Raw genomic sequence first — 26,193 nt, forward strand, 5'->3', positions numbered from 1 at the left:
ACTCACAGTGGGACTTCTATTTTATCTTAACATTTCTGAAAGTTCTGATGGTGAGCTTATAGATGTTTCATGCCATGCTTTTTTATGTAAATGAACTTTACATGAAGACAACTGATGGAAATTATTGACATTTTTTATTTGGACAGCTGCAAAGGTTTTGTCCTAGTCCCAAAAAATACATCCCTGTTTCTTCAGGACACATTAGAAACCTGATGTAGCATGGTTATGCTTAGTAGCACAGGTCTATATGTTATACGAGTGCTGCAACAGTGGGATGTTAAATTATTTTAGAATTACTGTATGTTATGGCACTTTGTTACTCATTTTCTAACCATGCCAAAACAACCTTTTTTCATTGCTGATGTAGAAACTATATTTTTTAAAAGTGTTGTCTTGGTGGAAAAAATGTGTAAACTTAACTGCAATCAGTGTCACAATCCCACATTGTTTGTGCATGTCTTTTTTTTTTTTTTCCAGTTTTTTGTTTGTCCTACATTGTGCTATGATATGCATTTGGAATCTCATACTTGATTTTAATTGTGACTTAACTTTTATGCGCAGAGTAGTGCAAATCATATATGCTGTCAAATCTGTGTTTTTTCCCCTCTTTTTTGCTTGTATGAAATAATGCCCCCCCCCTGACTGCCTGCGTTGACGATGACCAGAGCTTTTGACATTGTGCACTTCTGGTTTATATATTTTTCTTCATATTTATATACATATATATGAATGTATCAATAAAAAATAAATATTTTTTCACATTTATTCTGCTAAACACAGTTTATGGTTCTACTTTCTTTCTTTTCACTGACAATAAAATAAGAATGACTGTTGCACAGAAGGTGGAGGTACTGACAGCTTTCAAACTCATGCTGCACAGAACTGCATCATGCTTTAGTTTTTTTGTTTTTTTTTTAAAGGTTAACAAGTTGCGCAGACTTAAAATCATCAAAGACCTTGTGAATACACATTTAGAGGCTGTTGCATTAGAATTGTTTAGATCCCACAGCAGTTTGATGCCTGGTTTTACAATACCTTTGGTATAAAGAAAGATTACTATCAATGCTGCAGCCCTAGAAATTGTAGTACCAGTCCATGCCACTAGGAGGAGGTAAAAGTCTGAATTTGTCAACTGTGGAATAAAAACAAAAACATACAGTCAATATAGTCAGAATAAAAACAATATTTTTGTCCACACAGACAGTGGACATTCAGTTAACAGCATATCAATGAAACCAAGGCAAAAGTTATTAATACAAAAGAAATAAAAATCAGACAACAGATTAAAATAAGAATTTGATCAAAAGCAGCCAGTGTCTGTTAGTATAGTTAAAGGGTTTGGTGAGTACACCTTAGTGACTTGCCAGATGGATGTTTAGATATTTCAGAGTGATTGTAACCCTTTTCAGATAATGAGACAGTAGTGCAGGTGTCACCTTCCTCTTTTTTCACCTCTCCATTCTTTGGGAATGATGGCCTCTTGGGACTAAAGAACACCGTCAGATATGTTTCTGTGCATGTATAGGCTAATTAATCGGTTGCTTCATGCATGTGTTGGTCGACTTAAATACACGTGGACGTTTTATGTAGAGGTCAGTCAAAGCCAGTCCTTTTCCTCCATCTTGTATATTCTGTTCCTCCTTAGCGTCCCACACTAATGTTGCAGGTCTTGCAGCTGGGGTCCTTCTTGGCATTTACCGTGGACAGACTCATCAGCTGGTGCCCACTGATCTCCGCCACTGTGCCCATGGCCAGGTCAACAGGCTCTGTGTAGATTACTTCCAGGATGACATCCTGGGCGTGATGAAACACAAGACCTTCCTCTTCCTGCTTGCAGGTCAGGAAACGGTTGTTGCCGATGTCGAGCACAGGAAGCCTCTGCTTGCAGAACTCGTCTCCCCTGGAGCCTTTCGGTGCCAGGACCAGGATGACGTAGTGGTAGGCAGTATACATGCAGTAGAAGTCTCCAAAGTACAAGTTGGTGTCAGGGTTGAAGAGTGCATCCGCCCGGACCTCAAAGCGCAGGCGACCGTATGGGGAGTCCTGTGGTGGCTTGCCTGTGTTGAACTCTGTGTTGCAACTGAAGAAAATGCCTTCTAGCTTGCCACTGATGGGTGAGCCGTGGCTGCCGCTGTTATCTTTCACTGATGGCAGCATCCGGTTCTCTTGCATCTCTCTGGAGTTTGAAAAAATAAAGCAACAGAAGAATGATGAATGCAGGGCGAAGTGACAATCTCAATTTTGGTGTATTTTTCTGTTCAGTAATAACACAGTCTGCAGTGGGCTGCCACTGGGCAAGGCTTAAGTCACTCCTGTTGCTAGGCATCTGTCACAGATGATGTCACGGTTCTCTCAGTATTACAGGCTCTTAGTCTTTGTGTCTTCACAGACGATGCCTCAGCTTATAACGATGCTTCATTATGATTTGGATTAACTGCACCAGTTTAGTTAATGCAGGTGCATACTATCACCAAACATCTCACGGTGCACTTTGCTGATGGAACATGTCTACTTTCTCATTTCTTCAAAGCTGTAATAATATTTTCCAAGTCCAATTCATCTGACATTTAGCTCAAGAAAGAATCCTCATAAATGGCTATAAAATATAAGCAGCTTTCAGATGAAGAGATGAAAGCGTTGAATGGTTGCCTCAGCAGAAATCTGAATTAAAAAAACTTCCATTATGTATCGTAATTTTGCAGAAATGAGCTTTATTTCCTCAATTACTGCTTTTTTGAGGGAATAATGGACTTATTCAGCTCCCACTGAGTGCTAATGTCAGTACTGTAACTCCCCACATGATGGTGCAGTTTAAATGGGGTGCAGCAACTCAGCACAATGGTCTAAAGAAGGATGACGTCATGCTGTCAAGCAACAACAAAAGAGTGCTCACAAGCTGTGGCTTAAGTAGAGAAAATGCTCTTTGTAAATTCAGCAAGATTTTCCTTGAAGCATCAGAATAGAAGGAACACAGGAGGATAAAAAAGAACAACAATTAAAGGGGAGAATAACTGGGAAAGCTGGAGAAAGTGATACCAGTTAAAAACCAGTATAGTCATGTAAAAAAGAAACTAAATCCTTTTTATTTTTAAGGATTTTTTTGTATTAGGAAAATGTAAAACTAAGGGGGGAAAAAAGAAAGATTAACCTAGTTTTTCCCAGCTCGGATGAACAACAGTTTCTATAAGACATTACCAGTCTCTCACATCCTAGTGGAGGATTTTTGCTTTTCTGTACAGTACTGCACTGAGGTTTGTGGTCATTCATTTCTGCAAAGTTCTCTTGAGCGCTCACCGCAGCATTTTAATCAAAGATCTCGACATCGACTTAAATTATAAGCCCTCGTGGACCTCGAGGTCCTCTGGTACCTGCCTTTTAGTTGTTCCTAAAGGTCAGAACGAAAGCGTACGGTGAGGCGTCTTTCCATCATTATGGCCCTGAAATGTGTAACAGGCTGCCGGAGAGCCTCAGAGCCGCACAGACTGCTGATGTTTTTAGAAAGAGGCTCAAGACCCATCTTTTTATCTTGTATTTAATATTTTATTTAAAGCTATTTCATTTAATTTTATTACATTTGATCTTTTCTTAGCTTTTATATGTGCAATTATTATTGCTGGTTTATTTAAAGTTGTTTATTTTGTAAACTTAGAGAGTCATGTTAGTGTGTGGGTGAGGGGGGTGCTTTTTTGTGTGTGCATATGACAGTGTGAAACAGAATATGATAAGTGTTTTTTTTTTTTTTTTTTTTTTTTTTTTTTTTACTTCTTTCTAACAAAAACAAAACACTCACACACAAAAAAAGCTGAAAAAGATCTTTGTTTTTGTTTTGTCGTGGCTAAATTTTAGCCTAGCTTTAGCTGTCAGTAAGATGAACTCATGTTTCTTCCTCGAATATGTTGTTATACTGAGAAGGACTGCAAGGTGTCCAGGTCGTATGGCTGAAAAACCAGCCCAAATGATCATAAATCCATCACCGTGCTGGACATTGCAATAAAGTATTGGAAAAAGAAATCCAATAGAGAAGCACAAACACAATGCTGTGCATTATGGTTAACCATCTCTACTTTACTCCCTGCTGTCCAAACGATTCAGATGCAACTTGCATACTTCCTTTTGGCAACCCTTTTAAACAAGTCATTCTTGTTGAGTCTTTTTGTAATCATACTGTGATGAACTAAAACATTTTCGGAGTTCAGTTTCTCTTACTGCACAGTCTGACCTTGGCGTGAACTTCCTGGGACATTCCCTGCTGGGAGGATTTACAGCTGTCTTCCAGCATGTTTCACTCCTGAATAATCTCTCTTACTGTAGAATGATGGACATGAAATAGTTTAAAAATGGTCTCATAGCTCCTTTTAGGGTGGTGAATACAACAGATCTTTGCTGATATTATTATTTCTTGGTTTAATGCACACCTGAATGGTCCAGACTTTCAAATCATCGACTTTTATGGACGTACTCACACTTGTGGATGATCGCTCGCTGCTACTTATGCTCATACTTCCTGAGGAAGGACTAAAGCAAAACCTGCATGTCAAATCAAAAGTGTAATATCTCAAATGTGGTCATTAATTTCATTTTAAAACATGGATAGTAGCAGATGACTTTTTTATCTCCTGAAATGTAAAACTTAAAAAGAAAAAAGTTAAAGGAACAAGACAAACAATGTAAATACCATTTGTGTTGTATAGCTGTAGAGGATTTTACTGAAAGACAAGGAATTTACTGGAACACCTAGCTAACAGCTAAACATCAGTAGTAATAGAAAAGTGTGTAATTTAATGTTTTTTTTTTAACCTATTTCTTTTGCAATTATATTTCTAGAAAATATAAAAACAAATATTGTATTTGGTAGCTGTAATGGTGATGCCTACCTGGCGTGGTCAAAATACTCTTTATTCTGGTTTCTGTAGAAAACAGAAAAACGTAGCATTCGCCCAGCAATGACCTCTGCCTTTTCCAGCAGCTGGTTTAGGTGCACTGTTGAATAATCTGGTAATATTAAAAACATCAGAAAAGAAAAAAAGATTACAAAAAAGGATTACACACATTGCCAAAAACATAACATGACCTGTCCACTAGGAACTCTTTTGTCCCTCAATGTCTCCCATGATACCCATGACAAAAAACATCTCATCACTCATTTACTCCATTTTACATTTTGTCACTATGTCCTTTGAGGATAGCATAGAGTCAAGTCTTATATATATTTTTTTTTTATCATCATAATCAGAATTATCTTTATCATACACATTGTAGAAGCACTACTCACAGACAATAGTTATATAGGTCATATCAACAACTGCCAGATGAATTGTCATAAAACTTACAGACTGTTTCCATGCAAAAATGAAGTAATTTCCATGATTTTGTGTCCATAAAATGTCTCGACACACAAGCCTTTCCATTCATATCACCTTACAACTCAGTTGTCCATATGATTGCATACAGCATGCATCTGCAGTAGCGGCCAGAAGGTGGCAGGAAGTGTTGCATGTCACCAGCTGGATTTTTGTTACTGCTGCACATATTAAAGTAAATGCTTTGAAATTCAGTGCAGTCACTCGTGATCCCTGTAGGATAAACTGTGACTTTGAAACTCTTGATGTAAAATCAGCTTGTTAGAATTTCTATCAATGCAAAACTCTGATTTTTTTCTCACATTTCCAGTTTAATATATACTTTAACATCAGAATGTCATCATAGTCATTAAAGATTGGTTGGGTTTGTCTCTGCAGAGTTCTCTGAGATCATTTATAATTTGGATTTGGAGAAATGTCAATCTCTAAATTATTTAAATAAGTTAGTTAGCAAGCAGAAAATAGCATTTAGTTGTGAGACTACAGTCTCACAAAGTCATGGCTGTTTGACAGTTCAATGTAAAAACAGACAGAGAGGCTTGTGAAACAAAGAACCCATGCTAGATGGTTGTTATACTAGGCCACTAGACCACAGAGATAACCCTCCCCACCCTTTTTGAAAAATTGTACTTCAAGTCTCCTTTCCATCATCTCCCCTCCCCCGCTATAAGCTTCTCGCCCATAACCCCATAGCATCAGAAGATGTACCTCCTCCCTTCTTTAATCCATCTTTTGACCACTCATCTACCCATCCTCCATCTCTCCATCCATCTTCCCTACACACACACACACACACACACACACACACACACACGCACGCACGCACACACTAAATTAGGGTCCTTTTAATGTTTGTCCTCATTGTGCACTCCCCTTTAATCCACTGCTGGTACAAATCCTGAAACGCTATGCAATCATGGCACTCAAAGTTTTGCATTACGCACCAGCGGTGCAGAACTCGACAATCTCGCTCCACTCTGACACGGCATAGTCTCCATCCGTCTGTTTCGACGCGGTCTGGACAGCAACAGTGTACTCTGTGCGGGGGCTCAGGAACCAGTGACCCCGGACCGTCATGGGTAGGGGCACAGCCTTAGCCACGAGCTTAGTAGGAACGTCCTGGAAGGAGGGAGGGAGGGAGGGAGGAAGAACAGGATGACATAGTTGAAGGATAAGAAGAGGTGAGTGGTGACAGGAATGAGTGAGTCAGAGAGGAGATTGTCCATGTATGGTTGTCTTTCAGACTCCTGTTTATCAGAGCACATTCACACATTTCACACTGCATTGCTGACTATGGATCGTGGAATCCCCCTTTTAGAATACTGATGTAAACTATGGATGCAAATGCCTTCAGAAATGCCTCTTCTACACAGTAGCCTATTAGTAGGCCTGAGAGGCTCATTGATTAGTCTCTGCCTAGCAACAGTGTCAGCTTGCTATGAAAGCAGCATGAGGAGAAACGGAGTGATGCAGAATCTAGGAAATGGAAATCAAGAGACTAGGAATGAGACTGATGTAATAATCTATAAAACCACCAAAACAGATCTGAAGGAGCGGTTGTCATACTGCTTCTTTTGCTCCAAGGCACAGACGGCTGAGAAAGTGTTTATTAGCCTATCAGAGCTCAAACGAACAATCTGTAGCAGAGCCTTCGAACAAAACCTCCTTGAAAAGAGACATTATGTCTCAAGCATAAAAGAAAAGGTCATTTTGAGACAAAACAGCACCTTAGCTTCAAAACAACCATCTCATACTTATCTTAATGACAACACAAAAATGCTAAACAAAATGTGACTGTTTTTATTAGCTCTTATTTTGTTGCAGCAGCTGTCTTATCATTACCACACTGTTTGTATTTGTTGTTGATGCCCCCTTGATTGGTTGCAAAGTTCAACTGGTTAAATGATTTCAGTCTTTGTGCTTTTCTAAGGTCTCACCACCTCTTATTCTTTATGCATTTGTAAAATGCAGCAATCTTTCTCCACTGAGGCAACAAAAGGATGTTCGGTGAGTCATCTCACAGCAAGTGCTTCCTCTAAAAGGCATTTATCCCGACTCAAACGTTACCTTGTGTTTGAACTTGTTAGAATTTTTGTTCTCCTTCTTGTTCAGGTCAATGAAGTAATGTGTGATACGATCCTTGGTGCGCGCCTCCATGTCCCAGCAGATCTTGAAGGAGTCGCAGGTGATGTTGCTGATCTTGATATTCTGAGGAACAGGGAGCTCCTCCATCTCAGAGATGCTTCCGTCCTGGGATTTATTTCCTGTGAAATTAAAAAAAAAAAAAAAAAAAGCAGTGTTGTCACACTCAAACACAACAATAACACAAGCAAAATGGAATTATATGATTCATATATAGAGAGAGCTAGTCCTACGAGAACAAACTTGGCACTTTAATGTTTGCTCACAACAATTCAAGTGTTTTGAGACAGTAAGGGGCCTTAAATCACACTTGTGGCCACGTTAAATTGCGGTGCACACAGTCTGAAATCCTGATCCCATGCTTTAAGACAACCTGCAGAGGTTTAGTTTCTCTCTTGTAAACCTTCCACACAACTGCAGTAATTATTCCACAGAGAGCATCTACAGTTGCACAGCCACTGTGTCACACAGAAGCACAAAGAACAGCTTGTGTCGCTGACTACTATATATGTTGCCATGGAAACACATCAGTCCCCTCCACACGAGTGTGGAGGGATACGTGGCATTAAATATTTCTAATGCTTGAATCTCATCTCGTCTCAGCTGAGACTAGTCCACTCCTCTGCAGCTGCCTGATCCCGTGTGTCGACCCTGCAACCACAGTTAAAATGCAACTTCAGCCACTCATTTCATCAGGGTCAAAAACACTCTTGGCCTATTTGGCCTGGATTTAAAGCCCGCTGCTTTCCATCAAAGAGCTTGAGCAAATCTTTAATTTCTCTCAGCTGCATGTTGTACCGTCCCCAAAGGCTTACAACTCTCAGTGCAAACAGAGGCCAGCGAAAATGTCAAAGCACGGCTCAATGAGAGCTTTGTCAAATTAGGATGAATATGGACCTTGCATCAAACTAAGGGACGCCCCCTTGGCATGGCAACAATGTGTTTCCTATGCACACAGTGGGGTCCACACACAAGAGCGACTAGAATTCGAGAATGCAGGTTTTTTTCTTTTTTCTTTTTTTTTTTTGGAAGAGGGAGGTGTCGCTCAACATGACTGGACTTTAAAAGGGAGTTAACAATAGCAGAAGTAGTGGAGCATGAAAAATCAATCTCTGTTCATCCACAGGGAGAGGGTGAGAAAATAATCGCGTAATTGGGTGTTTGTATTCCACGTCTCACCGCCATTTAAAGACCCCAGTAGTTCTGAACTTGTAGATTACTTTTGTTTCTTTTGTTTTATTATTATTATTATTATTATAAATTAAAAAAACAAGAAAACAACTAACTGGAAGATCTATTATACACATTGAGACAACAGGAATATAACTATTAAAGTAAGAGCAATATTAATAATTGATAACATGGAAAATAGTCAAATCTATTGAAACCGAAGTCATGGCGACACATTAAGCATTAATAAAATTCCAGAGGAATTAGGGGAATGTAAAAGTGACTGAAAATGTTGACATTAATAGCTGCGCCAATGTAGGGTGGTTGACTGTTCCCCAGTTTGAAGACGAGCCTGGTTTTATGCAAAACCAGGGGCAACTGGTTGGTTGACCTCAGGTCTTTGGCTGGAGTGTAAAACTTGAGACGTTTAGCAAAGGAAGCAGGAATTTATTCACTGAAGGTGAGCGAATAAATTAGTGGTGGGTCTAAGTGTGGTGACCTCTGAGTGGCAACCCCTGAGTAAAATCAGTGCATGGGATTTATCACTTGTACCTTCTGCAAACATGAACTACATTTTACAGGCGTTGGCTTAAAAGGTTCCCAAGTATGAAAAAGCATAAACAGGCCAACAATTAAATCTTCAGCCTGACTGCACTTTGCAGGGCTCTCAAGGCTTCACTGGCACACTCCCACACCTCCACATCGATTTGTGGAAACATCCCATCCTGCTGACGGTCTGCTTCTGAAAGCCCGACTCATTAAACTTGAATCCCACTGAGCTGATTAATTTGGCTCAGACTGAGAGGGTCAGTGTGCGACATGACTGAGTGAATCGTGGAGAAAAAAGAAAAAAAAACCCAGTCCAAGTCAGCACTAGACAGTGATGCCAGTAAAGCTCCTCTGAGACGGTGCTGCTGACCTTAAACAGAAATAAAAATACAAGGTCTGTTGTCATTCTCTGACATCTGCTGCAGGCAACAATGACACACCCCCACATGAGCTTAAACAAAGGATTTCTTTAACGTTAAAGTAAAATCTTTATAGCAAAATGCTGGGTAGGCTACACGTTTTCTGCACCTGCAGCTTATAACTGTACATATTAACCTAAAACGTCAAAGATGGAAGATCTGCTGATTAAAAGATTAGCATTGCACCAGAGGAGGAAAAAGATCTTGTCTACTTTACCTAACATTGTTGCTATCAACACTACTGTTTTCCTTGCAAACTGAATCCTATGCAGGCAGGTGCCCTGGCAGTGACTGACAGTTATTTATCTCCTGTTTATGCTAAAGCTCTCATAACTTATGTGTAAATAAAAGCAATACTGCAAGACAGTGATAATTTCCAAAAGCATGCAGATACTTGGTGCATAACACTAAGTAATTCTATTAAAAAAAAACCCAAAACAAAACAAGCTATGAAAGCTTCAGAATTGATCAAAAAAATACATCATAAGAGCTGAATTACAATCATCACTTTATCATAATTTATGAAATTACCCTGAATATTAATTATGTGAACCAGTGAGTCTTTCCTGTTTGGTATGAATCCTTTGAATCCTTTGGGATTCTGAGAGCGGGATGAAAGATGGAGGAGAAAGAGCTACGCAGGATGAAGGTCAGGCGATGAGGGACAAAGCAAATGTTTCGCAGTCTCTCACAGGAGGCCTAAACCCTCTCTCAGAATTAAATGAATGTGCAAGCATTGCACCCTCGGCTCTTCTTTCCACTGGTTTTGCACTTGTTGCTAAAATTAATTTAGCGGAGTCTTAATTTGAATCCCTAAGCCATTATATTGTAATGTGCTTCTGTTATTTTGCATCACTGCCTGTTGCTCTGGGATGTTGTGCAGGAGAGGAAAGATGGGGGATTTTTGCCACATCATTGTCAAGCAAAATGTTTTTAAGCCCTTGTTCAGAGCACAGATTACTCATGCTGTGCACACATGCACAGAGTTCACAATGAGAGGAGCTGTGCATGCTTGAGCAGAGCTGCAAAATGCAGGACGCAGAAATATTTGCCCTATAGAAAAAACATTAAACTAGTCAGCTGAATCCCATAAACCTAAACAAATGGCCCTCATTGGCTACTGCCCTTTTACTCAGTGTGCAGTCCAATACCATGATGGAATTGCAAGAGAGTCAAAAGGATCGATAGAAATCTTGTTGATGTGCATACACAGAACCATCCTAATGGTTCTCTGTAGTAGGACTTGTTCCAGTCACACCTGGACTCAGACTGTGAATTGCCTGTTAGTGGTCTTTACCAGTGAGAGATAAGTGGTTTGTTTTTCACTAAGTCCATCTGAATAGTATTATTGTAAAGTCTCTATGTCTGCCATGTGCAAATAAGGCCCCATGTGAACCCCCTGGTTCTGGAAAAAAAAACCCAACTCATTCTGAGGACTGACAGTAGCAAGTTGCTCTAATTGTTTCTTACTGCACAAGTGGACACTTCGTGGACAACCCTTGACTTTAAGTTGTGTCTAAAACAGTAGAAGTGAGCAGTGATGAGGCATAAATGCTTGCAAGGCTTTGAAAATCACGCCTTTGTTCTTGTCATTTCGCATGCAAGACTGAGACGGACCATGCTGGCAGCGAGAGAAGCTGCTGTTGGCAAACCATCTTTTTCTCTTAGCGACATAAACAACGGCCTGCTATCTGTGTGTTCCACCTTCTACAGAGCCCATTGACCAAGATAATAACACTTTTTTTGTGAAAAATTCATCGCTATGGACTCTTTAAAATATCTCAAGCAGACTTTTAAAGTTCAGCCTGCACTGCCGACTCTTCGCATTCAAGATGAAAACATTTAATAGCCCACAGTTATGGAAAGCGAATCTGTTATGGAGCCAGCAAGTGGCCACTATACCTGTGAGCCTTGCCAACACAGTCATAGGACACAACTGTTGTCAGTGAAGGTAAAATGCCAGCTTACTCAGATGGCTTCGGTATGTCATAAGGAAGGCCTGCTGTTGCCTGACATCAGACCGAATCGTCGGCCTGTAACACTCTTCATTTAACTCTGTGGAGTTGAGGAGCCGGAGGGTCTGGGCTCAGGGAACGCCAGCTGCTGTTCAAATGTTCAAACAAGCATGATGAGTGTGTGCAGTTGTCACAGAAAACTGGGGTCAGTTTAGCAGCTTCAGAAACACTTTTGCTTTGATTTTAAGGTGTGATTATTTTTATTATTTTACCTCTACCCATGTAGAGGTGTTTGATCATTGTTGTATACTATAAAATATAAGGTGGGACACTGGTAAAGGAATAACTTGTTGCATTTAGGTGCAGAGTTCCTGTTCCAGCATTTTCCAATTAACAGCTAGTGTTTATATTAGCAGGCATTTTGGAATCATTTAAAAAAAAACAAAAAAAACTGAATAGGATCAATATTTCAGGGGGTAATGGATTTCTTTACCAGCTGGATCACCTCTGTTGTGACTGTGTTGCTGCTCTGCATTTAAGTAAATATGACCTTCATTAGCTTCTAATGACGGCTCAGCACTGATGGGATTTTCCTTAAACCAGCATCACTTGGTGGTAAGAAGGCCCCTCCAGTGGACAATATCAATCCATCTATCCAGCTGTCATGAGCACATTGACACACAGCCAGACACAGCAGAAATATTCCAGTAAGTAAAGACACACTACTTGGTTACATAAATGGCAGCCATCCATCAAAGCAAATGAATCATGTCAGGGTAACAGCACAAAGGCCAAGCAAGGCATGTAGCATGCATTTCATTACCCCCTTCAAAAACAGATTAACTGTGGATATAAAATCAACATGGCGATCTGAGCGAGTCATTCAGAGATTTCTGACAGAGACTGTCCAAAGTAGCATCATGGAAGCAGTTCTGTGTCCACAGGATACACAGTGAAACCTAACTTCATCAGAGGAGCTGTTTCACATGAGGAAATTCTGTCATTTCCCCACAACCCCTTAGCAAAACATCCCCCATCCTCATGTACAGCACACACACATGCCGCAACCCCCATGGACCACAGCATTCACCCCATCTGCAACACAGGGAAAACACTGAAATAACTTGTTTTCCACTGGTTTTGTGCGCTGAAAGGCTTAAACAGGCCTTAGTGTGTCTGTGAGTGTGTGTGTTCACATGTGTGACTGAGAAAGACCTTTCCCACAGACAGTAGGCTACTGAAGACTCATGAATCCATTTGCTGGGTCAGCAAAGGCATACAAGCACCCAGTGCAGGCTATTAAATATTAATGGAATTGGGAGATAAATTTAGAAAGCAACGGAAAACTGAAATGAGCGCGCTCCGTATTGATCATATGCCTTTGCACAAGTTGAAAAAAGTGATGCAGGCTTCCTTTCACAGGGTGTGGCAAAGACAATGAAAAGTACATGGCTTTCCTTCAGGTCATTTTAGGTGAAAATTTCCATAAATATCTAAGGAGCAGTGAAAATATTTGGAAGAATGACAGAACCCAGCTGCAACAAAACAATCTTTAAGGTTTCGCTTGTTTACACAAGTTCTCCATACAACTTTCACAGTTTGTGCTGCTGAACACAACAGCGTTCTACACTAAACTTCGTTTTTTCCACAGCAATGAGCAGATTTAATTAAAGATTTAACAACGTGGAGATTGAGTGATTCATCTACAATACCTCTGATATTGTTGAAAACAACCTGACATTGAAAAAAAAAAAAAAAAAATGGACAAAAAAATCTGACAATGTTTATGTGGCAACATAGCCACAGACTGAGTGTTTCAAGGACTCAGGCATACTGTTTACATTTTGTTATTTACTTGACAAGCAGAGATTGCTGGACTGTAAATACCAGACTTACCTAAAAAGCTCAGCAGTAAACGTGAAGGATAAGCTGCCATAGTGTCCTTTTGACAATTGCAGCCCAGGCTAGATGCCATTATTGAAATGGAAGCTTTAGAAATCATGCCAACAAAGCACTAAGAGGATATAAATGCATCCTGTTGTATTAAATTGTGAGGAGCTCTGACAGATGAGAAAACAAAGCAGTGTGGCACAAAGACTGCACTGTAATCAGACCATGGAGGTCCAGTGGTGGTCTAATGAGGATATAAAATTGACTCCTTTGGGAGACCTGAACAGCCAATCCAAATAAAGATGAAGATGAATCCAGAGAAAGAATGAACTGTATCATTTCATGGCCATGAGGAGTAATTTATCTTCAATCAGCCTAATTAAAAGGAATCACCGTGACCGTGCATTTTGCCTCAGATGTGGAGTCAGTGGTGTGTAATTGCGCTGACGGGTGTGATGGGCTTCACCGCCTGTGCACACGCATACACACGCGCGCAGCCATGTTTTAGCTTTTCAGTCTCTACTGATGATGACTTGCTTTTTTTTTTTTTTTTTTTTATCCGCAACATAACATCTGCATCAGGGCCAAAGCCTGCACATGTGGAATTTTTCCTGCACGATAAATCTGGTTTATACAACTTATTCTTCTTTTATATAAAACCCAAAACCATATGTTTAAACTCTTTCTAGATATTCAGATAACTTGGAGTTCAGATAGAAGTCAGTCATAGACAACCAGCTGGGATGGACAGGCTTCAGAAATTATAAATGCAAACGCATATGGGAGAGTTTGCGGACTATAAAATCAAAAGCTGGGTTAGGTTCTTTCTTGTCCAAGAATGTGGGAGAAAATGAGAAATAAAACAGAAAAAGAAAGTGGGGGGAGGAAAGGCAATAATGAGTGAAAGGCGGGGTGGTTGCCGGCCTCTGTCCTCGCCTGTGGTGCTGAAATGAAGACGTCCACCTTGCCTGTGCATGCTCATTATGGAGACATTATGTCAATATTTGAGCTGATACAAAAACCTTGTTGCCACTGAAAATCCACTCCTTTATTTCTCGCACGTACGGGTGTCCCATCCATCCAAGAAACCAGCGGAACCGGTCCTCTTTCTCTCCATTCACACAATCAAGGGGAATGCAGCTGAAAGCAGCGGCAAATAGCCCGCATGCGCCGCAGCGTCTCTGAAATCAACCGTCGGGTCTAACGCTGGTGTGTTCTGCAGACATATGTCCACGCTTCAGTGAAAGACAGACACTTACCATCTCGTTCGCATAACTGTATTGCGTCCAAGCTCAGGTCCTTGATCATCCCCTCACAGGGACTTAACGGACTGGTGATGTTGTGCGCCAAACCTGGTGCTTCCATCACTGCAGACTGGTCTGGATGATGCAGGTTGGTTACTGGAAATGGAGTTCAGGAGACTTAAACACCAGTACGACGTCCGCGCTCGGTCGCTATGGCAAGAGAAAGGGAGAGTCCGGTGTCCAGTGAGTCCACTGCTCGCTCCGTCGCTCCTCTCTGCCTCCTGGGTGGTGCGGCGCGTGGCGCGTCAGCGGAAGCGTCACGCAAGCCGCCAGTTGCAACATGAGGCAAAGGCAGTCTCTGCAGAGATGCGTTTTTGCGCACCTTTAAAGAAGTCTGGATCCGCGCTCAGTTTCTAATCCCACGCTCCCTTTGCAAGGAGCCACAAGTGTGTGCGCGCGTGTCCTGCGTGTCGTGCAGCCGCGGGACAGTTGAACATGAATAGTTCAGCGGATTAGCGCGGAGGCAGTCTGCAAACTCAATGGCTTCTTATGCAATCAGATTATCTTGGTGTCGTTCACCCCCCCCCCCCCCCCTCTGGTTCAGCATCCCATCAGAAATGTGCACACACTCCCGTTCTTTCCCATTTCACGTCCAACGTCATCCCAACGAGGCTCTTGCATATCCTTATTTGGTAAGGCGCAGCACCGTCTTGCCGGAGCGCAGGTGCAAGTGGACCCCTACCATAATGAGCTAAGGGACCCCTCTGGGCTACTGCTCAGGCTTACCTCGGTTCTTCTTGCATTGTAGACTTAACCCCACACACAGGAATGGCTTCTTGTAAATTTATGACCATACATCATACTGGCTTGTGGGTGTGTTTCTAATGATATCAGTTACACTCTCTTCCCATCTTTATCAGTGGTTCTGCAGCTAGCAATTTGCCAAGGCATAGAAGGTCAAATTGCACATTGTTCAGAGGTCTTCAGGCAGGTTTTTTTTTTTGTTTGTTTTTTGTCTTGTCCAGCATTTAAGCAAGCAGAATGATTGTCTGGATGCTGTGTTCTGCTGAGCAAATTTACTTTGCCAAGGGGAGCATTACTGGTATGACAATCCCCTTGATTTTCTAGATTTTTATTTTATTTCTTTATTTATTTTGAGTAAATTTTTCAGTTTCTCCTGTTGGACCAGACCAGAGAGGATAGGAGCAACAGAAAGATAAATGGAAAGAGAAAGAAAACACCTCGTAGAGATAGAGAAAAGGAGAGAGATAGAAAGAGAAAGAAGGAAAAAAACAGACATCTGCATAAATGTACGCATATGCACCCATACGCATTTGCCTGTATAGATGCATGTACCTACATATTCACACACATAGACACAGGCAGGTTTAGTTAAAAACATAACATAATCATAATGGTCGTTGTCCTTCACTCCTTAAGCAGCCTCTATGGAACGTGCCCCATAGGGAGGCATGTCAACTTCTTTTTCTTTTGTCTGTCTCATAATTATGCAAGGCACCTTTATGAGGGGGCACAGGGTGTTTGTCTATTCGGTGGACAACAGATCCGGCAGCTGCGCCAATGGGACCCCTGAGATGTGCTGTTCCAAATGACAAAAGAGGAACTGCCTCATGATAGGCTGCACTGTGAATTTTAAGAGGGAAGTGATCTTAACTCATCTGGTTGAGGACATTAGCATCTTTGGATAGAAAATAAGAGAAACAGAGTCTTTCAATTTTTCTGCTTCCTTTTCCAATTTCTCCTGCTGATGTTGCCCGTATAGGCAGAGTAAACTCGATAGATTTTCACACAGCTTCAGGATTAGAAAATGGGGTTATGGCAGGCAAGCGAATTAAACTCCTGATAAGCTTATAATCACTGTGGCATTCAAACGCAGTCTGAATATATTCCAGAGTATTGCTGCTTCTGGTCTAGTTTTCCTGCCTTAGAAGTAAAACTCATCAAAAGGGAAGGTCAGCAGGCTGAAGATGCCACAAAAACACATTGAACTGTGTCTGAGGAGAAGTTGCTGTAGAGATGTGGGCTCAACAGATAACACGTCTAAATGTGGGAGTCAGAGTTATACTTGGTAAGTATGTCTAGGGTTGCCAAGTTTATACAGGATGGAGGATTGTGTTTTGATATGTTTACTTTCCAAGCCTGGCTTACCAACTATACCCCCCCTGCTGTCCAAGACTGGTTTAATTTGAGAGTTGATATAATGAGATTGATTTATAAGCCTCTGTTTTGCATTTTGAAAGCAGCTCATGAAAGGTGATAAAAACACAAACAGTGCAACTAATGTGGCCACAAGTACGCCATCCTTAAAAGACCTTTTTGCAATGGATGCCACCACCAACTGTATTTCTCTTCATTGCCTTGTCTCCCCCCCCCCCCCCCTTCTCATGTCCCCACGCTTGCTGGGCTTATCTGGTATGGGAGCAGGAGGAGGTGGAGGATGAGGCTGACCGATTCTGGAGGATTCATTCTCATCCTACCTCTTCTCCATCCTTCTCTCCACCCACTCGCATCCCCTCTAGCGAGAGTCATCCTGTGTTAGCATCAGTGTTTCCAGCAGAGCCGCGGGTGGAAGCAGGAGAGCGACACCATGCCCCATGTAACACACACCCAGCCAAGTCCACCCCCCCCTTTCTGCATTCTCAATTTCTTTTGCCTTAATGCTTCCAAGATTTGTCTGCTTTTTTTTTTTTTACTTCTTCAGGTTTGGTTGCTGTTGTGCTTTTAAATAAAGCATAAAGTTTATATTACTGTGCAGAATTTCTGTTTGTGTGTGAGCGTAGGCCACAGTGGGCTCCGTTCGAGCTGTCTGCTCTGATTTGTTCACTCGGCCGTTCACAGAGGCCATGTGAACATAGCATGGCAGATGGAGACGTAGCAGGGAGAAAGGTGTAGTAAGATTTCAGGCCAAAAAAAAAAATAAAATAAATAAATGGTGAAAACGAAAGGGAGAACGAAGAAAAGGGAGGGACCCAAACCATAACCAGATATGTGTCATTATATCTGCCCCTTGCATTCTACGTCTTCCTTTATCTTTCCCACACTTACACGTACACACACCCTGCAGTCAACACACATCAGTTCTCACATAAGAGGTTGGCCGTGAGTCAGTATTTGGAGCACAGGCCGCAGCATTTTTCACTGCGAGAAAACAAAACAAAGTCCCCGGGGTTCAACAAGCGTGCGTGTGCCACTTCATACCACAAACACATTTGTCTGATATTTGAGGGGCAGTAAATGAAGCATGTCATTGATTTGCAGTGAGGCCTTCAGCTCAGCGCCACTTTGATTGATAATGGACACGAGTGTCGCTGGGTCTCCAGTGACACCCCCAGTTTATCAGAGCTTATAACAAATTCTAATGAAATTCATCCTCATAGTTCATAAAACAATAGGCCCGCTTATCTTAATCAGAACAGATGGATTGAACACAGGTTTAAATTACTGCAACTCTTACAAGAAAAATGAGAAGCTTCAAGGATTTGTTTGACATTTAGAGAACTGTGCTTTGCTGCAGAGATTTAGATGAGGAAATACAAACACAGCTATAGCCAGAAGCTGATATTAGCACAAAGAGCTGTGATGAGGAGACAGCAAGACATGGTTCGTAAAGGAATAATCACACTAAATAAAGAAGCAATATTATGATTTTGGAGTTTTTACCGCTTCATTCAGGATGTTTAATAGCTTCTTACTAGTGTGAAAAGAGCTGTAAAGTTAGAAAGTCCAAAATTTACTCGAAGTGTTGTTTTTCTCTACAAGAAAGCAAAAAAAAAAAAAAAAAAAAGTGTTTGTGGTGCAGGTTTTTCTTTTTGCCACATAATTACACATATCTGATATCTGATACCCACCAACTGGATGGTTTGGAGTGAGTGAAACAAAGAAAGAAACAGCTGTCTGATTTTTTTTTTCATGCTTGCATGATGGGAGTTGGGAATAAAGGTGACAACAGCTGAAAAGGAGTATTTTGAAAGAACAGCAACAGAACTTCTGCAGCATCCTATCTTATGTTTGAAATCATCAGCGTCTCAAATGAAATATCTTATTAAGTCTGAAAAATGCATTTATATAACTGAGCTTCTGCCAAGAGCTTTGCTTTTTATTGGCAGATGAATCACATGAGCTATTTGTATGCTTTAAAAAATGGGCCAAAGCCTGTGCTGCCGGTTTTGGTAGACCAGGGTGACTATGTTCAGCTCTTATGCTAAACTGAGCTGGTTTCAGATTGTAAACAAGCTTTTACAAGATTTAGCATCAAAATAAATAGATGTGCTTCCCAAATATAACATCTACAGTAAATATTACTTACCAGTTGCAGCTCAAGGGGCTGCAGGGTGGTGTGGTGGTTAGCACTGCAGCCTCACAGCAAGAAGGTCGCTGGTTTGAGCCTCAGCTGGATGGATTTAGAACGATGGCCTTTCTGTGAAGAGTTTGCATGTTCTCCTGTCTGTGGGTTCTCACAGGTACTTTGGCTTTCTCCCAAAATTCAAAGACATACATGTTAGGTTAAATTGTCTGAGTGGTTGTTCGTGTCTCTGTGTTGGCCCTGCCAGGCCCTCAGCCCCCTGGGAGCCTCGATTTGACTAACTTAATGAAAATAAATATGGGATATCATCTATATAAAGTCTGGAAATGCATGGATGACATCAGCAACAGGGGTTGAAGTGTGTCACTCCAAATCTAAAGGAAAAAAGGAGGTTCAATTGAAACAAACACATAAATTACAGCATTTCAGATTTTGCACAACTAGTTATTTAGTAGCATAATGATTAGATTAATCCTCCCCATGTCACCCAACACAAATAGTCACACATGGATTAACAGTCAAAGTTACAAAGACAAAAACATGATGAATCCACTGCTCTGATGTCTTTAGTATTAGTTTTGGCTCAGCACGGCCACTTCACCACTCCGACATCCCTGATCTGGTGCCGGTTTATGCATTAAAACAGACCTGCAGAAAAATCCCCGATGGTTTGATGCTCAGAAAAAGCATAGCACCATAACAATAAGGCCGAAAATAAAAGTCTCCCTGGTTTAAGCTTCAATCTATGCAGCTTCGTTTCAGACATGAAACATGGCTGCAAATTTTTTTAGAAACAATAATGTTGCTTCCAAATATTAAAATTTTTAAATAACTGCAACAAACCTGTGACTGGTTTAAGTATTGAATGCATTACACTCACAAAACAACAATATAATGGCAAACACCTGCAGTTAGACAAAAATATTTATTTTCTTTCAGTCATTGCAACACACAGTGTTATGTTGCACAAATCTCATGCAAAATTTGTGCATAAGAAAGATAAGCATGGAGGAAAAGAAAGTGAGGCAATGAGCCAGACTGGGCATGTAGCCCACTGGATATGAGCCATGTATGATGAGGTAGCATCCAATCACAGGTCCTCACATTCACACCTTTCCTACAGAGGCAAGCTGCCTATAAGAACAATATGTGATGCTGTGGACCCTGCTGATCGCTAAGTGGGCAGGCAACAAATATGCTGAAATATAATAAACCCACCAGTTCCTGCTTCAGCCACTTAGCTGCCTTTTACTCTCCGTCTCTCACAATGAGATATGAAATTGGAATTGGTCATGCTTCTGGGGTTTGAAAATGATTGGCAGGACATGCAATTGCCCAAAGTGAGATGAAGAAAGACTTTGATTTTGGTGACAGCTGTTCTGTGAACAGTGAAAAGAACTTATAGGGTAAAATGTTATCCATGGAGTATAGACACATTAATCTGATGGGATTATTTTCTGAGCAGAGAAAATTCATAGGTGCTATATAATGTATAATCAGTCTATAATTAAATCTGAGATCTCACTAGGGCTTCGATTCATCTCTCAAATGAAGAATTGGCAGTAGACACCATACTGAATGTTTCCTTCCCACATATTAACCCAGAGCTCCTCAGTTTTTACATACCAATATTTACATACTATTCAGCTTTTTGGTGTTACATAAACATGGAGGAGTTGTTTTTAACAGGTTTATTATTTTTTACATCATGAAGCACCTGTTCAAATGACAGGGGAGAAGAAAATGAGTGAGTCACAGGCGGCTGCAGATCATAGTTCAGTGGCACCACCTGTTACTGTCAAGGGCTCATTTGTGTTGGTTGAGAGATTCGCCCTCTGCCATCTGAACATTAATCTGCTGCCATAACTAGATAGGCCTGGTGGAGGTTTGGATGACAACTGAGGTAGACACGTGAATCACAATTATGCAATTGCAGACAAAGCAGCCAGTTTTCTCATCAGTCTTTGCATTATTGTTATAAATTGACAACTATATATTGCATTTGAAGCACACTTAATAAAAAATATTAACCTGTCTTGTACAGAAATACCTGATCTTCCTCTTAACAAATAAATCACCTTAGGTCTAAACTGTAAAACCTGTTGAGTAACCATTCTGTGTGCTTAACAAAGGCGTCATTTTAAGTGACAACACTGCCCCCTTGAGGTTTGATGTAAAACTGCACGCACGTTTAATTTATTTATTTATTTATTTCAGGTTTAAACATGTACCTAAACCAGGTGTTTGTTTTCTGTAAAGAGTTCCTTTTACGAAACAAACTCTTGTACTAATTTTTATCGAAAAAACAGCAAAAATACTGAATTCAAATAGGTCAAGTTAACTTAGTTATGAAATAATTAAATTTCCCATAAAAATGAATGGGTAAAAGATTAAATAAATCACAGACTCTAAGCCTATGGAGTGGGACAAATAAAAGCTTAAAATGAATTTATGTATTATACTCTTTGCAAGAATCTGCATCAGATTAATTTTTCTGGATTAAGCAGACGTTAGCTGCATGGATTGGAGTTTATTAAGTATGTCACCGTCACATGGCACACAATCCTCTGTCTACATGCTCAATGTTGGCTCTTAAAGAAACCAACATATATACAAACTACAGCGTAAAGCCTAACAGTCAGGTCAGATCATAGTAAAAAATCAGTGGATACTGAGTTTGTAAGTGGTATTTTGTGGTAAAAAACACTAATTTTAAAACAACAATATCTTTGTTCTCTTTTGCTACACGTGATATTTCTGGAAGTTCAAAGTTTACAGAATTATAAGGACTCAACAGCAAAACTTCACACAGTTAATAATACCTTTGCTCTGTCAGTTATTATGCAATAAACAAAGCTCCGTCTTGATTCTGTATACATTTATTATCATCATAGTATCATTTAAATGTTTGAACAAACATTTCTTTTGCCTGCTCGACAGTTTTTACAAAAAAAAAAAGTCTCCTTTTTATATCTGCACTACAATACATGTAGAATAACAACAGCACCAACAGATGCCACAGTGAACAGAGCTTTGGCCTCATGGCAATGTTTACACATCAATTCTTATTTGGAACACTGTGCAGGATTGTACCTTCTCTCAGACAAAACAATGGCTGAATAGGATGGAAAAACAAATTGTACAAAAGTAATACATCATATCTGTAGTGGTTTACATTTACTATAAATGTACCATTTGATTGCAGTACAAAGATTCCCTTTGTGAGCAACAATACAACTAATAAGATAAATCAAAAGACATAATTGTGTAAATCTTCAATCAAGGGCAAAGACGAGACAAGCAGGCCGTAAACTTTGTGACTTAGTGAACCCCTTCACTGATCCGGAATCAAGCTGAAAGAACGTGCATCGATAAATTTCAGAAGAACATTCATTTGATAAGACAAGAACCCCTGCTGCCCTCTGAGCAAACACTTCTAAACAATGTTGAAGGGTGAAAACAAATGTCTGCTAGGCAGGAACACGAGTCGCAGCACTGGGACAATCAGTGCTCAACAGTTTCACTGTAGTACCATGATGGGGGTCCAAACCAGCCCTGGGTTTTCTCTCAGAATAAAGCAGCCCACACTATGTTACCTTTATCCCTCTTCAGTCTTAAGACTTAAAATAAAATTTAAAAAAAGTAACACGTTACCTGGTCAGCATCAGCAACCATGTCAATATTATTTAGCATAGTTTTACAAATTTAACAACCACATTGAAAATGGCTGAAATCAGATGCGAGGGACGGATGAAGAGTGGTTAAAAGAACAACGAATGACCCTGCAGGGAAACATGAATCTGAGATCTGTGACTGACTTTTGCTTTTAGTTCATGTAAGAACTGCAGCTACTTTCTGTCATAATTAAATTTGCAGAGATAAAATAGTCATATCTCTTTTATACCTTACAGATTTTATATACCGTACTCCTCAATCTCAGTTTTTACACATAATGTACTTCAAACATAAACAAGAAACGCATTACAAACCGGGACTTAATTGCACTTGAAAATGCTCTGGACAATGGAAGACGAATCCGCTTGTTGTCCAAATCAGATGTTTTAAGAACATCACACAAAAACCGTTGGAGATATCCAAAGTTAATGAACAATGAGAAGTTATTTCCTTATGAAAACATAACTGAACACATTACAAGTACAAAAAAAGGAAAAGCTGATGATAAAACACTGCTGCATACACACTCCTCTTACTTCATTAAACAACGCTTAACTGGCTTTTTGGAGATTCAGAGATTCCATGACTGATAATAGAAAATTGTAGATCTTTGTTTGCTTCCTAAATCTCAGTCCTCTTAGTGACTGTGGTTCCTTATTTGTGTTTCACAGAAATCCTTTCATGAGACCAAGTTGGCAGTGAATATATTGGTTCTTTGTGTGATGCGCCTTCAATCTGGAGAAGATCAGGAAGATTGGGTGAAAATATTAGTGTTCTTAACTAAATATATCCCCACTGAAAACTGAGTTATGTACATTGGCACTTCATGTTAGAAAGCCATGACTTTGTTCCATTATAGGATCTTTCCTTGCTTTAAATGGAACGGCAAGTTGATGGGAATATAAACGGCATGCAACTCTTGACAGCATCTCACGTTCCAGACACAAGGCGAGAGCATTTTTGGAGATTTTAAGGCGCATGGAAGTGGCCACAGGGTGGCAATTATGACAAATAACAGATGAGACAAAACAGCATGCACTATAAACAGAAGGAAAACCACAGAAAGTTGCCTGCTGACACAATCAAAGGGAGGCCTACTAGGCTTAGCCCAACTGCCTCACTTCTCTGCTGCTGTCATATGGCACAGCCATATCATGGCTCCACAGATTCAGGGGCACAAAAAAAAAAAAAAAAAAAAAAAAAAAAAAAGACAAGATACAAATAAACCAATTACAAAAAAAAAAAAGAGAAAACGAAATCATAGCAACTCATAAACATAAAAAAATACATATGTAAACTGATTATCAATAAACATTCCACTCATTCGCCTAAAATGGTAATAAAAACTAAACATAAAAATCATAATGGAGAAGGAGTACAAAATATTACATTGTTTTTTTTTTTTTTTTTTGTTTTGTTTTGTCTAGATATACACAGACACGCTGCTGTTGAACACATAACACTGAATTTGGAGGAATGTCCACCAATCAAAACACTGCAGGAAGCCAAAGGTCAAACTGATACTTTCCTTTGGTTTAAGTGTTAAAGGTGATCAAGCCACCAGTGCTGTGTGCTGACTTCTTCTGCACTTTTTTTTTTTTGTAGGTGCCCTAATCTCACTGGCTAAGTGCTTAATCTTGGTTTGGTACAAAATGCATCTGTGCTTCTAGTTTTAAAAAAAAATGCATAGTTATTATTACTTCAGTTTCAGGAGGAAGGCTCTCACAGGCAAACGTCTAGTATTAAAGTGCATGTCACTGATACAATAGCATAATACAAATGCAGGTAGTATCAACCTAGAAAAGGATTGTACTAATCATTCTGCCAGTTCCCTAAAACAAAACACTGAGAAAAATACTCCTCCTTCAGAACCATCCCAGCCTTCGTATGAATGCTCCTGATACTCAAAGGTTCTATAACACTGAACTTTATGTGTCTGAGAAATCCCTTTTTAGTTGGCACTTCAGGTATAACTATGGCTTTTTTTTTTCTTCATTTAAACATTTACATTTTATATATTTATATACTTATTTCTTTTGGAAGGCAACACAACACTGAAGAGTCTCAATTTAGCTGAAGCTCAACGAAGGGTAAACAACTGCTGCAACTTGGGCTCCATTGGAGGACAATGGAGGCTGGTCTTCATGGACGGTTTACGGAGGGCCTACCATCGCCCACTGACACTGGCCATGTCAGCGTGAAACTGGCGGGAGAGACGGCCACTTGCTCCACCTTCAAGGAAGGAGGACCTGATGGGTGGCTCAAAGAGTTTCCTTCGGTTCTTGTTTAGTTCTAAGGGGGCAAAAAAAAAAAAAGAAAAGGAAAAAGTCAGAAAACATTGGCAAAGGTGATACAGACTAAGATACTTTTGAATGTGGTCAACTTCTCCTCATATTGCTGTGGAAATTACAGCAAATCAAAGTGAAGAGATAAATACAACTCATGAGTCTGTTGACATGTTTCTTTAGCTCCCATTGATCAAAAGTGACAAGAAAATGAACTTTAATCACCACAAAATTGCTCAGATCATCAAAATCCCTCTTTGTGTCCATCAGGTTCATGCAGCAGTTTCGCAGTTTGGACAAAGACTTTCACAAAAATGTCAGAAAGACACTCTGGTATATCTGAGCTATTCATATGAAAGCAATTTTCTGTTGCTGCCAGCATAAACCTTCCCTTTGATTCCTGGAGACAAGCAACCCGCTGCAGTAGCTCTTTTTACTGGCTGTCTGACAGGAAACTGAAACCTGGATTGCCATTGCTGGTATTTTTTTTTTTTTATTATTTATGACCAACAAAAATAAGAAAAAAAAGGCAGATACAGACGGACGTGTACATATTTCTGTTTTGAAAGCCCAGACCTGGTCAGTGGAGATGAAGGAGGCAGTAAAAACCAGCTTTGGAAAACTCTGGGCACTGGTCTCAACGGTTCACCCTGATACTCTCAACATCAGCCTGGCTCTGGTCTGAGCTTTCTGAACTCAACTTCTACAGAAAACTAAAAGCTTCCTGTTGTGAGTATTCTGTGCCAATGACAGGAAGCTTGTGTTCCCAAGACAACTTCACCACTTCTGCTATTAAAATGTCTAAAAAACTGATGTCAGTAATGAAGTGTGACATCCACCACATTCACATGAAAGCAAATACAACAATGGAGTCTAAATCAACACCGTGGAAGCAGCTGCAGCAGCTGGTCAAATATCAGCACAGTCATCAGAGAAGAATTTACCCCAATTTCATTCACGGCTGCCGGCGCAAATTACTGCAACATGTTTCCCAGTGTATTTTCAAGATAAATTAAGCAGAATGATCCTGTCTTAAATGTCTTTATAATAATCTGTCCACAGCGGGAGCTACGTATTTGCTCTCAAATCCAGGTCTCTGTAATTCAGTTGACACCTGTCAATTGGATTACACTTCTTGCCTTCTGCACAGCTGGGCTCCTCTCATGCTTGTTGCAATAAC

At 40.2% G+C, this 26,193-nt stretch overlaps 2 protein-coding genes across 3 annotated transcripts in view; both read right to left on the bottom strand.

Annotated features, from left to right (window-relative positions):
• Nucleotides 1–13: 13 nt before the first annotated feature.
• On the bottom strand, nucleotides 14–14,936 carry LOC306762666 (phytanoyl-CoA hydroxylase-interacting protein-like). Its single transcript, XM_079249232.1, has 5 exons — nucleotides 14,745–14,936; nucleotides 7,428–7,624; nucleotides 6,305–6,479; nucleotides 4,875–4,992; nucleotides 14–2,176 (listed from the first exon to the last, which is right to left on the bottom strand). Exons 1-5 carry the CDS (start codon nucleotides 14,848–14,850, stop codon nucleotides 1,642–1,644), a joined length of 1,131 nt encoding a protein of 376 aa, XP_079105358.1. The 5' UTR covers nucleotides 14,851–14,936; the 3' UTR covers nucleotides 14–1,641.
• Nucleotides 14,937–24,176: 9,240 nt separating this feature from the next.
• The window catches only part of bicc1a (BicC family RNA binding protein 1a), a 72,804-nt gene continuing 70,787 nt past the window's right edge, over nucleotides 24,177–26,193 (bottom strand). For both annotated transcript variants that reach the window (XM_079249196.1, XM_079249195.1), the window contains exon 21: nucleotides 24,177–25,020. In XM_079249196.1, the coding sequence (XP_079105322.1) occupies nucleotides 24,893–25,020 (128 nt within the window). In that variant the 3' untranslated portion in view covers nucleotides 24,177–24,892. The remainder of the gene's footprint in view (nucleotides 25,021–26,193) is intronic.

The sequence above is a fragment of the Telmatherina bonti genome (genome assembly GCF_933228915.1).
Source record: "Telmatherina bonti genome assembly, chromosome: 11".
In the NCBI taxonomy this organism is placed as follows: Eukaryota; Metazoa; Chordata; class Actinopteri; order Atheriniformes; family Telmatherinidae; genus Telmatherina; species Telmatherina bonti.